The 15,775-nt window shown below is 36.0% G+C and overlaps 1 protein-coding gene across 1 annotated transcript; it reads right to left on the bottom strand.

Annotated features, from left to right (window-relative positions):
• Positions 1-14,850: 14,850 nt before the first annotated feature.
• LOC139352701 (uncharacterized) lies at positions 14,851-15,406 on the bottom strand. Its single transcript, XM_070995332.1, has 2 exons — positions 15,284-15,406; positions 14,851-15,230 (listed from the first exon to the last, which is right to left on the bottom strand). Exons 1-2 carry the CDS (start codon positions 15,404-15,406, stop codon positions 14,958-14,960), a joined length of 396 nt encoding a protein of 131 aa, XP_070851433.1. The 3' UTR covers positions 14,851-14,957.
• Between the last annotated feature and the right edge of the window lie 369 nt (positions 15,407-15,775).

Below are 15,775 nucleotides of genomic sequence, written 5' to 3'. Positions count from 1 at the left end.
ATGCTCCCATGGGAACGAGATGCAAGGGTAAATTTCACCATCGGCTTGCAAAAGTTAGCTTCCTTTCTTCTTACATTTACACAACACGGCCTAAGGTAATAACTCGAACATCCTTACGTTGCACAGTGGTGTAACAGAGACCAAAATCACGATCAAATCAACTAAGCGTGATAGAGGAGCCATTGTAATTTTTTTTATCAAGTTTAATTCGCTTATAAAAAAAAACATAGTTACCGAAAAAAATTTTTTTAATTATGTAAAAGTTAGATTACACTATAATTGTACTATTGTACGATATATTCGCTGAAAATTGGGTAGCAATTAGTACTTTAAAGCAATTTTTAAAATACAAAATATAATTTTTAAAAATAATAGAAAAATAAAAAACATTTTTTAAGTTCATAATACATTTTTAAATGTGAAGGGAGCTAATCATATGGAAAAATATTATAATACGTTTGTACATATGTGTATTAGAGTGTATCTGCATCTGAATGTATATCTTAATCAGAATCTGAATCTGAGCTTGTATCTATGTTTGCATCAGTATCCGTATCTGAGCTTTCATAATTACATGATAACTTCAATAAATCTTGGCCCTCTTTATAAGAAGTCTTATGAAAACGTATTGATTTTGTTCTCGCGAGTGATTTTCCTAGAAAAAAGTTCCCAATACCTTTTGAAATTCTTGTTTTTTGCTGATTGGAAGCAATTTCTGCACTTATAGAAATTCTGTTATAAAATCGCTCTAAAAAAGAGAAAAATCGCCCTAAAACGGGGGTCAATGGCGACTCGCTAACAAAATAAGAGCAACATTTTCCAAAAATAGGCATGTATTGGACTTACATGTAGGGAGATTTTTCCTAAATCTAAGGTGAATTTTCTTAAATCTAGGGGCATTTTTTTGTTTTCAAAGGTGTGTACTATTAGCTTATGAAAAAAATGTTAAAAACCAACGGCGATATTTCTTGAAATTATTTTTCTTATTTTAATGGCAAAATGCTTTAAATAAAAGTCAATTTTTTCTTGAATGATTTTTTTTTTGTTTCTAAGGTAATGCGTCTTAAAAACAAGGGCAAGTGCCCTAAAAACTTAAACAAACTTTCATAAAAAAATAGAGTTTGGTCATGTTTGCAGGTTCTCGGCAAACATTCTCTGCGGGGTACTTTTCTTGCAACTTTTTAGGACTATTTTACTTAGTGACCCTTTTATTATTCGGCCGCTCAACGCATGTTGGTAAACTACTACTTAGAATCATACACTTAAACAAATTTTACCCCATATTTTAGAGTAAAATCGTCATTAAATTTTCTTTTTTTTAAATACAAAGAAGTTATTTCTAAAGCTAAGGAAATTTTTTTAAAATCAAGAAAGTTTTTTAAATTAGAGAAAGCTTAAATGTAGGAAATGGTTACCATGAACTAAAATCACTCTAAAAATAAGAAAAAACGCCCTTAAATTAAAATTAAAAAAAAAATGTTCTTCAGTTCCTTTTCTAAAAATTAATACCCAAACCCTAAAATGATTCTTAACCAAAAAAACAGAAAATGTTTCTAGAAAATATAAACGTTTTCTAAGTAATAGGAATACTTTCTAAATAACAGGAACACGTTGTAATTTTTAATATTAACATTATATGTTGCGTGAGCATCAGCACAATTACATTGAAAAATATTAGGTAATAAACCTAGGAATGGCCAACTAAATACTCCAGTTAATTTCATAATTTTATTTTTTGCTCAATTGCGCTGTGCAAATAACTCACACAAATGAATTGGAAATATACTATCTGTGCATATGTATGTATGTATATGCAAATATCTGTAGAAAATAAATTGCGTTTATAGAACTCTGGCAATGCTGGCATGTACTTTAGTGTCATCTCGCTCTTACGAAGATGGAGCATCGACAATGTATGATAATTGTATTCTCCTTTTATGTTAGTTGCAAATAAACTCTTCATGTGAACGCACGCACGGCGGCTTCAATTATAAGATTTGCCAGCTCAATAATATGTATGTATGTTTGAGTGTGCATAAGACTTCGAAGAGCTGGGGACCATCAAATTCCTTAAAACATGTCGATAGCACTCACGATCTTTGCCCAACTCCACAATATTTTAATTTAAGTCTAATATGTACAATGTTTAATGATTACTGATGAATGGGACTACAGTGTATTTATTTATTTTGTTTTTGCTGTGCTTAATATTGAATTTATTTCATTAATATTACTCGCTGGAGATATCAGAGGAAAGCCAAACATGAGAAAGAAAAATATCGATAGCGCAATCAATAATTTACGATAACAAGTGTCGTCGCGAACGTAGCTTTCGTCTATCTCTAAGACTCAGGCAACTAAGCCGCATGTTCTTTTCCTTTCGCAGTTCTTAAAAGTATTACAATTGAAATTGTCCAAGACAGATTTTATGGATACTTTGCTCAAAAGTCTAAACGGAGAAGCGTTCACTTCTATATTCTCGGGTAAGTTGTTAGATTTAACTAAAAATACACACCTAGTGTTAATTATGAACGCATGCTAGATTTGAATTTTGGAGATGAAAGCTTAGAATCGTTAAGCTGGGAGCATTCAGGATGGAAATTCCGAAGGAATTGGTAGGGCAAGCCGTAGTATTTTTTTTTGAGCTGCAAAATTGGAAACGCCAAGTAAATATGTATGCATATGTACATACATATGTACAAGGTGAGATCCAAAGTAAACGGGACTTTTTTAATCTAGCGCCCTCTAGTGGCGCCATCTATATGTCAACTGGTGCGTTAGAATCTGCTATCGTTTATCGACTTCCAGTAAAAATTTCATGACATTTCATCTATTGGAAGTGAGGTTATTGCGTTTTAAGTGTCAGTATGCTTTTGTCATCGGTGCGAAAATGAGCTTCAAACAATGAGCCAACATTAAATTTTGTTTTAAAATTGGTAAAACTTTTACCGAAACGTTTCAATTGATGAAACAAGTTTATGGCGATGATTGCCTATCCCGTAGCAGAGTGCACGAGTAGTTTCAACGTTTTCAAAGTGGTCGTGAGTACATAAATGACGATGAACATGTGGTCCAACTAAAATCCGTGATCACCGAAAATTCCATCGAAACTGTGCGTGAATTCATAAAAAATCAGCCGAAATCATCATTGAAATTCATGGAAATAGAATTGAACATCTCCAAAACATCGATTTATCGCATTTTGACCGAACATTTGGGCTTACAAAAGGTGTGTGCACGCTTTGTTCCGCACAAATTGACTGACGTCCAAAAATTGCTCAGAATTCAACATTCGAAGGACATCATTGAAGAGGCAAAAAAAGACCCGAACTTTCCAAGATTGTGACTGGTGACAAAACGTGGTGTTTTCAATATGATCCCGAAACGAAACGCCAGAGTGCTGAATGGGAGGCGCCGGACGAGCCGAAACCCAAAAAATCGCGCCTGGAGAAGTCAAAAGTGACTGATTTGTTTTTATGATTCCAAGGGTATTGTCCACAAAGAATTTGTTCCACCCGGCCAAAACGTTAATGCGGTATTCTACCTTGGAGTGCGTTTGAAGCGTTTGGTGCGCCGTATTCGACGTGTTTGGCCCGAATATCGCGAAGATGGAAGTTGGCGTTTGTTGCACGATAATGCGCCGTCTCATCGATCGACACTTGTGTCCGACTATTTGACCAAAAATCACATTTTAACCATCAACCACTCCCCGTATTCACCTGATATGGCACCGTGCGACTTCTACCTTTTCGGAGAAATGCATTTGTCGATGAAAGGAAAGCGTTATGAAGACGTAGAGGCCATTCAAAAGGCTTGAACCGGCATACTGGCGGCCATACCGGGCAACGAGCTAAAACACTCGTTCGACATGCTTTTGGACCATGCAAAACGCTGTATTAAAGCAGAAGGAGACTATTTTGAAGGAGACTATTTCTGAAAAAACTATTTGCTCTGTCTTTTTTTAAAAGTCCTGCTTACTTTGGAACTCACCTTGTACATATGCATTTGAAATACAGCAAATTGCCACAACGTGCCGCGTCGTGTCGCAACGTGTCGCATCTTGTCCAGTTGAACGTTGTGTTACTATAAAAAGATTCAGTTATTGTATTTGGTTTATTATAAATTATTAATTCTTTTAATTTACACCAGAATAATTACCACACCGATCAGGGCAAAGCACCCGACATTAATAACAGTGAGGTAAATTTGACTTGTTGATTACTTGACTATTTTACGATTTTAGTAATTATAATATTGTATGTATATAAAAGATTGATTTAGCAACCAAATTGGCGAACAGTAATCGAGAATCTGCAGTAATAAATTACTTCAAAGAAAGATTTTGTGTTAAATAATTTCTAAACATTTTGTGTTTAACAATATTCAGCCAAATCAATCTGTGCTCCTTAAAAATCCTGGAAGATATTCAGGTTTATTTATTATTATTTATTTAACACCAATATTAATTTTAAATATTTTTATAGGACATATTTCATAAAAAATGTTGTCATGAAACCAGGGGGTCTTCTATACAGTAAAATCTATAATTTAAAAGCCTAGGCAAAGAAGCAGTCTGCTGTTCAATTCAACGGACAAGGATGAGGTGATCGCGAGTAAACAGTGGATTATGTTTAATATAGAACCACGAATCGAAGTTGATGAAAAGTGGGCTCTTACATTTGAGTGGTGTCAAAGTTTCCTGTCGACGACTGCTACACTTAGCACAATTATTGAAGAACTTCCTACACTTAAGCAGGCGTTCGGACACGAATTGGTAGTTTTATAATATATATATTTAATGATTTAATTCTAATGACTTTATTTCAAACCTAAAATTTGTGTTATTTTCAGATTGTTGCAGACTACCAAAAAATAAAATCTAAGGACGGTGACACATTGGTTGCAAAATGGCCAAAATTTAAAACGTTGGCTCTGTCACAAAAGTAGTCCTTACCTCTGAAATCGTATGGGAATTCAGAAGTTTACACTAAATTTACAATTCCTTTTTTATTTAATTAAATTTTTTGTTGTTAATTACACTGTGTTACAAAATTAACAGTTTACCATTGAGGTAAATACTCAATGAATACCTTAAAATTATATTCGCTTCGAATCACCAATTCAAACTGCGTCCTTCAAAAAATTCCCCTACCAAAGGATTCTGAGGAAAAGGACCACAAAGTTGGAAAAACTCTGATTTTAAACCAACTTTAAATCTATTTTGAAGGCGAACGGATTCTTGTTTTGTTATGCAATCAAAACATTTTAAAATGTATATCTTTATCTTTTAAACTCTATACTCAAAATAATCTTAGACTTTAACGAAATTATAAACTGCCCAAATATTCTGCTCAAGACACTTTATTAAATATCGGTCGCTCGTGAGGTTTCTACACCCTTACAAAGGAGATAATAATTTGAGTCAGAAGTTTGCAACGCAGTGAAGGATACGTTTTCGACCCCATAAAGAACATATATTCTTGATCAGCTTCACTAGACGAGTCGATCTACCCATGTACGTCTGTCCGTTTTTACGATTTTAAAGCTATCGGGATGGAACCTTCCCAGAAGTCGTAGTAACGCGTAGTATATAACTCGGAACGAGCCGGATCGGACATCGATATCTAATAGCTCTCATAGGAGTAATAATAAAAATATTTATAAAAAAATGTAAAAAATGTATAAGTTCGGTGATTTTTGACATATTAACTTCTTATCTTGGGAATATCGTTCATTTAATATTTCAGAATTTCGAATTAAATTACCAAAAAATCCGAAGATTTTATCCTATAGCTGCCATAGGGAGGATCGGATAATTATTGTTAAAATAATACAAAAACAGTTATATTTCGCTTCCAATAAACACATACGGCAGTAAATTAAAATGCAACATTATCTTATCTATTTCTGTAACTAGTTTTAAGTTTTCTAAAAATCGGAAAGTTCTGAACATAGAACGCTCCCACGGAACGACCTGTAAAACACAAAACAACGTTTGTAATATAGAAACTTTTTCTCGCCGTCCGTTTGATGCCACAGGTAGCTAGCCTTGAATTTTAAAAAATATATTTATATTTAAATACCAATCTAAATGGGAGAACCGGAGTTATTCTGGTTGTTTATAATCTCTTGGTTTCTAGGCTTATAAAATGTTTTTTCTAACGATCTGGCTCTTTTCTAGGCATTCCCATATTTTTCCATTCATTTTTACCTGTTTATATTTTTTGATTAAATACACCAAAATTAAAAGTAAACCTAAAGTCAAGGTATCCGCCCGACTTTTGTCTTTAAGGCAAACTTAAGACAAACGCAAGATAATTTCTACGTTATATGATAATTTTACTAAACTTTAAGATAATTATACCCGTTACTCGTAGAGTATAGGGGTTAAGGTGGGTCGATTTTTGTGGACCCAAAACAAGTGATAATTTGTAGGAAGGGAACGTAATCTATGGTCAATTCTAAGCTGTGTTGCCAAAGAAACTATGTCTTGAAAATCAAAAGAAAACAAGAGAAACGCTACAGTCGATAGCCTCGACTATTAGATACCCCTTACTCAGCTTAAGGGAGTGCGTGAAGGATGGAGATATGCTTAAAGCAATTATGTTTTTATCACTCGCACACCTAGCCTTTAGCGCCACCTATCTTCCTCTCCTATAGCGCCACTTGGCCTACAGCGCCTTCTAGCCTATTGCTCCCCTAGCGGCTAGGTGGCGCATTAGTGAAAACAGCTTATTTGAATGTGGTGTGAAATCTCAATTGAATTGCAAAATATTGATTATTATTTGGTAATAACTTTTTAAAGAGTGGTCCGAATGTTGATAATAAGAACCAATTTTAAAAATATTTCTAAATGAGGGCGCTAGACGGGTTTAAGTGTTAAAGTCGGTAGAGTGGGCGTGGCACCCTTCTGAAGCAATCTTGCGCTGCGCAGGAAGCCCAAAAATCTGCATGCCAATTGCCAGCATTCTAGCTCTTATAGTTTCCGATACCTCAGTGTTCATACGGACAGGCGAACATGGCTAGAGCGTCTCCAGATTAGGAACATATATACTTTATGGGGTCGGAAACGCAGCGCAGCGCAAGTCTACCTCGCAAACATTCCACGCCCCCTCTGGCGCCAACAAGCAGCCCAAAGCTGTAGCGCCCACTGTTTTCGTGCTAGAAAAAATTTTAATTTTAATGTATTGATCTCGTCAATACCTATCGATTGACCTAAAAAAAAGTTAGCCACGACCACTCTAATGCCCACAAAGGCTTAAATCTGTCTGCCGCTCACATAAAAATATATTGAAATCGGGGGTAGGTGGCGCCTTACAATCTCGCTTTGCTGCTTTCATGTCTCCATCTCCCTCCTGTGCCTTTTAGCTGAGTAACGGGTATCTGATAGTCGATGCGATTAAATGTTAATTGAACATTAAAAAAATAATTTCTTAAAAATATAACATTTTCTACAAATTGGAGATGATGTAATCCGGATAAAGATACCCGTTACTCGTAAACTAAAAGGGTATGCTAGATTCGTCGGAAAGTATGTAACAGGCAGAAGGAAGCGTTTCCAGCCCATAATGTATATATATTCTTGATCAGGATCACTAGCCGAGTCGATCTAGCCATCTCCTTATGTCCGTCTGTCTGTCCGTCCGGATAAAGGCTGAGATCTCGGAAACTATAAAAGCTAGGCTATTGGGACTTGGCATGCAGATTCCTGAGCTTCTTACGCAGCGCAAGTTTGTTTCAGCAGAGTGCCACGCCCATTTTAACGCCCAAACTGTGGCTCCTGTAGCGCCCAACATTTTTGTGCTAGATAAAAAAAATTTTTTTTGGTGGCGCATTGAGTCTTTCTTTTCTGCTTGCATATCTCTATTTCCCTTTTGTCCCTTTTGCTGAGGAACGGGTATCTGATAGTCGAGGTACTCGACAATAGCGTTTTTTTTAAAATCTTCATGCCAATAATTGTCAAAATCGGACCATCCCTTAAAAGTTATAAGCAAATAAAAAATTCGACGCTAGGTGGCGCCGTTGTGGGGTGTGCAATTGTGAACTGTCGCTTTGCTGCATATCTCCATCGAACTCCCCTCTTAGTTGAGTAACGAGTATTTGATAGTCAATGGCATCGACTAAAGCGTTTTCTCTTGTTCAAGTTATGGAAGTACGAATTTCCTTAAACTAATTAAATTACGATATTGACTTTTTATTCTTTTTTAAATGCATTTAAAATTCTAAAACCAATATAATCTAATTTTAAATCAAGTAAAAAACCTTAGCTTAATTAATTTGAAAATCATAATATGTTACCCCTCCAGTTACTTTATCATCTGCTCACTTATCGTTATGTGTACACACGTATTGAATACAAATAAAGTAATCGCTTTCAGGTCGAAATGTCATGAAAAAGAAACTCTGACTGGGAAAGCGCATAGTTAACAACATCAACGATGATAACTGTGTTTTGCTTGTCTTATTACCCACTCGATAAAGCCCAAAATGAACATTTACCTCAGCACATTTCAGAAACCAGCCCAACCCAAATCAATTGAATCATTCCATAAAATTTATAAACGCTATAAAACTCTGGTACGATGTGCTCAGATGGGGGGATCTCGTTTTGTCAACAGTGCCGGGAAGCAATCCAGACCATTTTGAGTTAAATTTTAACCAACATTTTTCTTATGAACCAACCCAAAACCAAGTCTGGAAAGCCGCAACGTATCGCAAATACCAGCTCTTTGGAAACAAATATAGAAATTGTTGAGGCTCACGGGGACGGGAATCATCAATTGGTTTGAACGCCTGGCAACTCAAGCAAAACGCCCGAAGACAAAATCAAATCTGAATTCGAGTCGGGCCTGAATGGAAATCTGAATTGAAGTCGATCGAGCTTGGGCAATCCGCTCCCCTTTAATACTAAATTGTTTTTGGTGCCTACTCGTCAGAATATTCAAATTTTGACCCAACCCCATTCCAAATATATTTGTGGCGTAATATTCAGCTGCGTGTGTCTCTCCGTTTTAGTCTGCCAGGGAACGGCACCCCTTTATTTCCCTCTCTGGCTGTGACTGTGGGTCAAAACAGCCGTATATCGTTAAGAAGCACAGCCGAAGAATAAAGAGGAGAAGCCTGTGGAGAAAAGAAGAAGCGAAATAACCAAACTGGAAAATTGCAATTGGATAATGTCGTGTTCCTCGCGACACGTAATACAAAGTGTAACAAACAAAGAACCGTTAGGAGATAGAAATTAACGACGTGGTGGGTGTGACGAGCTAAACTTTTTTTGACAATATCTTAGTTGGTTTTATATAATAACATTTATAAATCTTAGGACCGTTAAATACACTCATAATAATTATACCCGTTGTTTGTAGAGTAAAGGGTATATTGTACTCATCGGAAAGTATTTAACAGGTAGATGGAACCGTTTCCGACCCTATAAAGTAAATGTATTCTTAATCAGGAAAGTAATCAAAGGAAGTATAAGAAGGCAGAATTATTTCAATACTATACAAAAGCGTATACCCTGTAGTATTAATTTAACACTAAATGTTATAAGGTTTATACTCTAAGGTATTCTACGGGCTTTCGTTCCTCGTGTAAAACTAGGACAATACCGAAAAAATGAAAACTAAAAACGAAACAAAAGAAAACTCGACTATTAGATAACCTTTAATCAGCTAAAGAGAATCTGAGACAGATGACGATATATTTGCTTGTGGCCAGCGCCATCTAGCCTATAACACCAACTAGTCCTTGCGGCTTGGTCGCGCATTAGTGAAAACAGCTGATTTGCTGTGCAATATAGATTGAATAAGCAACATATTGATTTTTATTTGGTTTTGGTATTTTAATAATTTTTGGCATGTAGATGGGGAATGATCATAAGAACAAGTTCTCATTTACAAAATATTAAAAAATGTGCCTAGACGGGCTTTAGTGCTATAGTCGTTAGTGTGTCACCCTGGTTAAACAAACTTGCGCTGCTCAGGAATCCCAAGAATCTGCATGCCAAGTCACAACATTCTTGCTCTTATAGTTTTCGAGATTTTAGGGTTCATACGGACAGACGACCACAGTCAACTTGAAAATGGAACGAAATCAACTCATTTCACTTTTTTAGTTCCTACCAGTTCGATCTTTAATTAAGAGCATTTAGCTTAAAGTATAAACATTTGCACTTACACGGTTTTTAAGAACGAATGTTCTCAACTCAAGTACAATGTACTTGATTTTTGGTCTCTGGGTACTTGTAGAGTAAAAAGGGCACGGCTAGATCAACTCGCCTAGTGACGCTGATCAAGAATATACCTACTATTACTATGTTTATGCTAAGGGTTTCATGATTTCTTGAAAGAGTGAAATAAAATTTGCTTCTGTTTATGCGACGCGGCCGAATTCCTGCATTTTATCAATCTCAGCTGACAGAGATGCCGGACCGGTGGAAAAAGGTGTGAGCGGTATTTAAACCGAAAATTTTTTTGGATTCGCATGAAATAATCTTGCTAATATTAAAGATAAAGTGTGTGCAAGCCAGTATAACATTTTTTCTACCATCAAAATAAAAGATAAAAACAAGGAAGAACGCTATAGTCGAGTACCTCGATTATCAGCTAAATAGAGATATGCAAGTAGCAAACCGAGATTAAAATGCGCCACCTACCGGCGGTATACAGACTTAAGCGTTATGGGCGTTAGAGTGGGCGTGGCATTTTTTTTTTGGTCCAACCGATAGGTATTGACGAGACCAATACATTTTAGTTATAATTTTTTATCTAGCATAAAAATTGTGGGCGTCACAGGTTTTCGCGGTTTGTGGGCGTTAGAGTGGGCGTGGCATATTCGCGTAACAAACTTTTTTTAAAATTAAAAAATGGTGATATTCTTAAAGCAACTCTGCATTTTTCACTTCTTTTATAGCGCCACTTGGCCTACAGCGCCAACTAGCCTATAGCGCCCCTTGCTGCTAGGTGGCGTATTAGTGAAAACTGCTTATTTGAATGTGGTGTGCAATCTCAACTGAATTGCAAAATATTGATTATTAGTTGGTTATAACTTTTTAATGACTGGTCCGATTTCAATAATTTTTGGCAATTATTTGTACCCAGGGAAAAACGCCGCGCTAAAAACAATTAAAAACAGACTTGATATAAGAACGATTTCATGCTGAACTTTTAGAGAACTTTCGTACTGAAAAATTCTTAAATTGAGTACAATTTGGATTCAAATAAGATCAAGCAGAAAAAATACTTAAATGAAGTACAGAAGTATTCGAATCAAGACTAAAAATATTTACTTCAAGATCGAATACAACTTAATAATAGCACAAACACGTTTTTTTTAATAAAAATAAAGTTCTGGTTAAAAAATTTGGGACAGATAATAGCTGGATACATCCTTATATACTTGCAATGCAGTACTAAAATTTTAATTTTTCTCAAAGGGTGTAAAAATCTGCTTCTTCGATAAAGGATACGGTCAGACTATCAAATTATTTGATTTAAACAAAGCTACTTACATTTATGGCTAGCATTTTTAAATGCAAATTTAAAAAGATATTTTTTAATTTTAATGAATGTTAAATTTTATTCGGCTGACCGTAGCTTTTGGATTTCTTGACGTTCTCGCCGTTCTTTTAAGAACCATTAAACGGTCACACTTGGCTTAGAAGCGTCTTACTTCACCCAAGCGTTTTCGCGGCACATTGTGAATAAACTTGAAGTGTAAATACATTAGTGAAACAAAAAAGGACAACAATGACTGAAAAAGAATGTGGAGATGATCCTCTGTATAAACTTTCAAAAAAGATGGAAATGGCGGTAGTGCATACATTTCTAACAGGTAAAAAAGCACGCGTTTTTTGGAACAATTGTAATATTCATACATAGAGGTAAAACATTGTGTGTATGTATAAATGAACCGTTTGCGATTCAGAAACGCACATTCAATACCTGCCCTTTCTGTTTTAAAAATTATAAAATATGTCTTAGCTTTAAATGTGTACAATGTACATAAATACGTTTTTAATAAGTGGTAATAACATTTCCAGAATTTTAGAAATTCTGTACTGAGTTCTTTGAGAATTAACTGTAAGCACGTGTTTTACTCGTTAAAAAAGCATACATACAAACAAGTGGACAGTGGATCCCGTTAATATTCGGTTTTTTTTTCAACTTCAAACGCGAATAGAATGTTGAAATCAAATAATAACAAACAATCTTAAAATAAAAAAATTAAAGTTTTTTTTATTACCAATTCATCGAGGTACATATCATATGGGTATGTTAAAAAATAAAAGTAAGAACATACATAAACAACAAAAAACTCAACATTTTGCGATACTTTAATATTCGGTTTTTTCTTTAAAACTACAAAAAAAAACAACCATGACTTTACTTTATAGGCCTTGTGCTTCGGGTCGTTGTCCTGATATAACTTAAAGGTGTTGCCAATGCCCCTTTTCTCTGCAGACTGCTTCAAGTTTTCTTGTAATATTTTAAGGTACTGGTCCTGGTTAATTTATACCATTTATAAACACTAGATTTCCCACTCCTTTTGTAGAAATGCATCCCCAAGTCATAACACTTCCTCCGCCGTGTTTTGCTGTTGGTCTTAGGTGTTGTTTGTGGAGCTCGGTATTGGGTTTCCTCCAAACCATAGTCTTGCCATCACTGCCGAAAAGGTTAAACTTGCTCTCGTCCAAGAAAATGACATCGTCGCACCAGCTTTGGTGCTTTTTGGCGTACTCCTGGCGAAATTTTCCCTCAATTTCCGGTTGCGGTCAGCCAGCAAAGGCTTCTTTCGAGCGACCCTGCCGTTGTACTCTTGTTTTTTTATGGTACGTCGAACGGTTTGCGCTGAAACGGTCTTCCCGTAATCGTCAAAGAGTTCGGCCTTCAATTCGGGTGCACTTAGTCGAGTATTTTTCTTAACCTTTCGGACTATTTCCGCTTCGCGATCAGTCAATTTTTTGTGTTGTCCTTTCTGCTTTATTGACGCCACTCTTCCCCTTATTTTTGAATCTGCGGCCGATGTCACCGACCGTATTTGGCTTCATTTCCAGGATATCGGCAGTTTCCATGTAAGTTTTGCCCTCTAGATGCAACTGGAGGACAAGTTTTCGCTGCTCCAAGGACAAATTCTTACTTTTGTGGCTAATGCTTGCGGCTTGTTTGATGTCAACTATTGTCGGTCAGATGTTGGCTTTTCGGGGAAACACAATAATTGCGCCAATTTTTGGCCATTTGGAGTTGCCACAGGGCTTTTTTTTATACGACTTTCGAAAAATACCGAATATTCAAGTAACGCAAATATAGAGTTATATATATATATATATGAAAATATATAAAATATGAAAATATATTATATATATATATATGAAAAGGTAAGGCCTAGTATGCAACCTAACAAAAACTGGACCAAAAAAAAAATACTATTTTCAAGCCATTATTTGTTAAGGGTCCAGTGTGGATTAATGTGGTAATATCCACTTTTATATTTACGTTCACACTGGCTTGAGTAAAATCCAAAAATTGTAAACAAATAAAATTGATACTGCACTTCTAAAAAGAATAGAAATGAATGCTGTAATAGCTACTGTTGTTACAGCGTTAGTTATCAAGGACGAAGACAAAAAGAAGCGACCTAGATCTTGTTGGGTTAATCCGTATTTGGCTGAACGTCTTAAGAAAGGACGATTTTCAACAGATTTAAGATATACAACAAGAATAGACTACATTATAAATATCTTCTTTCACAGTTTGAAAATCTAACACAAAATCCGTCGCTTTTTTTTGAAAACTTTCATATGAGTATGGTCCAATTCCAAGAACTGTATGAAAAGTTGAAGCCAATTCTTGTCCCAAAAATGTTTTCTCGTTCTGACTCTATTCGCCCCCACAAAAAATTGGCCTTAGTACTTAAGTAAGTTGTTCTGCAAATCGCGAGTACTATTCACGAAATTTTTAACCTAGGTATCTAGCTTCGGGTGATATTCAACGTCATATTGCTTCATCTTATCGAATAAGCAAACAACAAGCACTGGACTATGCAAGCAACTTAAAAATGAAGTGCCTCCCTGGACCAAGGAAACGGTGCTGAAAAATGCCGATGATTTTGAAAATGTGTGAAATTTTCCTAACTGTGTAGAAGCGATTGACGGGAAACATGTTCCCATGAAGGCCCTACCTCAAAGTGGCAGCGTATTCTTTAACTATAGGGTAGTTTTAATTACCTGAAAATATCTTTTTGGGATTTAACGAACTGTTTTTTTCTTGAAGGGATTCCACTCGATTGTAAAATTGGCTGTTAGTGACGCTAATTACAGATTCATTTATTTAATATTGGAGCGTAAGGAAGTAAAGGAGACATGAACGCATTTTCTCATTGTAAGCTTGGCAAAGCCATCTTTCTGGACCAGTTGGACTTTCCAGATGACAAGCCACGAAATGAAGTTATGGTGCCATATTACTTGGTGGCAGATGATGCATTTCCATTGTCTAAACGAATTATGAAGCCGTATAGCTTGAGAAACTTAACTAAAGCTAACATAGTTTTCAATTATCGGCTTAGCCGAGCGTGAAGAGTCGTAGAAAGTGCATTTGGCATACTAAGCCATAAGTGGATGGCCGTGCACAGAACTCTCATGTGCCATCCAGATAGAGCTAAAAATATTGTCGCTGCCTGTTGCTTACTCCACAATTATGTCCTTAGAAAAAGTCCATTGGACTATAATATTAATGAACATATCAATCCAGTTCTTCACTCTTTGCCTGCTGAATTCACTCAATTTCGTGGCAGAGGACAGGAATATCCCAAATATGTAAGAGATAGCGTAAAGAACTGTGTTAACAGTCCGCAAGGTTCATGTCGTTGGCAAAATAAATAAGCTGGTCATAAGTCCTAGTTATTAAAAAGAAACTTTTCGAATTTGCGTCGTTTTTTTTTATATTTATTTATTTAACAATTTACTCCTTGTTTAATGCTTTCAGCGATTCCTCGTGAATCAAAGTGCTAACCTTAATTACGGTTAGCTGGGCCTGTTGATATGGCATGTTGTTCAATAGGGTGTCCCAGTAGCCAAGTGCGGATGCGAATGGTGAAAGAACCCTCTGATCTTGTAGGTTGATCTGTGTATCAATAGTTTCCTTTGATTCCTTCAAGTACCCGCCGAGCATTTCCACTAGAGCCATGTTTTCATTCGTCTTCGGTTTTCCCTTGCCCGGTTTCGCCTTTTGTTTCTAAGAATAGATCTGGGGTTATAAAAGTCCGATAATATTAAAATATTGCTTACATAGTCATAATTGCTTTTCGGCGTTGATGCAGAACTTCTTGAGACTTCATCGTCGAGAAAATCAATGGACTCGTCGTCTTCGGTGAAATTTGTGTCGAATGTTCTAAAAAATTGGAACTTCATTTCTTGTGTGTAACTCATATAAAGGATAAAGGACTTACGTTCTCTTTGTGGAAAAGTCGGGCAGAAGGACATGCGGTCGCCAAACTCCCACAGAACTTTCGGTTGGGACTCCAAAGCGACCCTGCCATCTGCACCACTTTTTTGGAATCGTAGAGAAGCCTGCTTACGATGGTACCTATAACTCTCTCGTAGAGAGGTCCACGCATCCTTGCATTCAATAACTTATTAAAAATAATAATGTTAGATAATTATCCATGCTTATTGATAATAACGTACCAGATTTATCTAAAGTTTCGGCAATGAATTCCCAATCCGCCCTGACAGCGTTAATGTCGCTATGCTTCGGGTTAGTGAGGTCCCAATTGAGCC

This window comes from Drosophila suzukii, chromosome 3 (assembly GCF_043229965.1).
Source record: "Drosophila suzukii chromosome 3, CBGP_Dsuzu_IsoJpt1.0, whole genome shotgun sequence".
Lineage (NCBI taxonomy): Eukaryota > Metazoa > Arthropoda > Insecta > Diptera > Drosophilidae > Drosophila > Drosophila suzukii.
The sequence above is the reverse complement of the archived record's forward strand: the minus strand, read 5'-3'. Positions and strand labels throughout refer to the sequence as shown.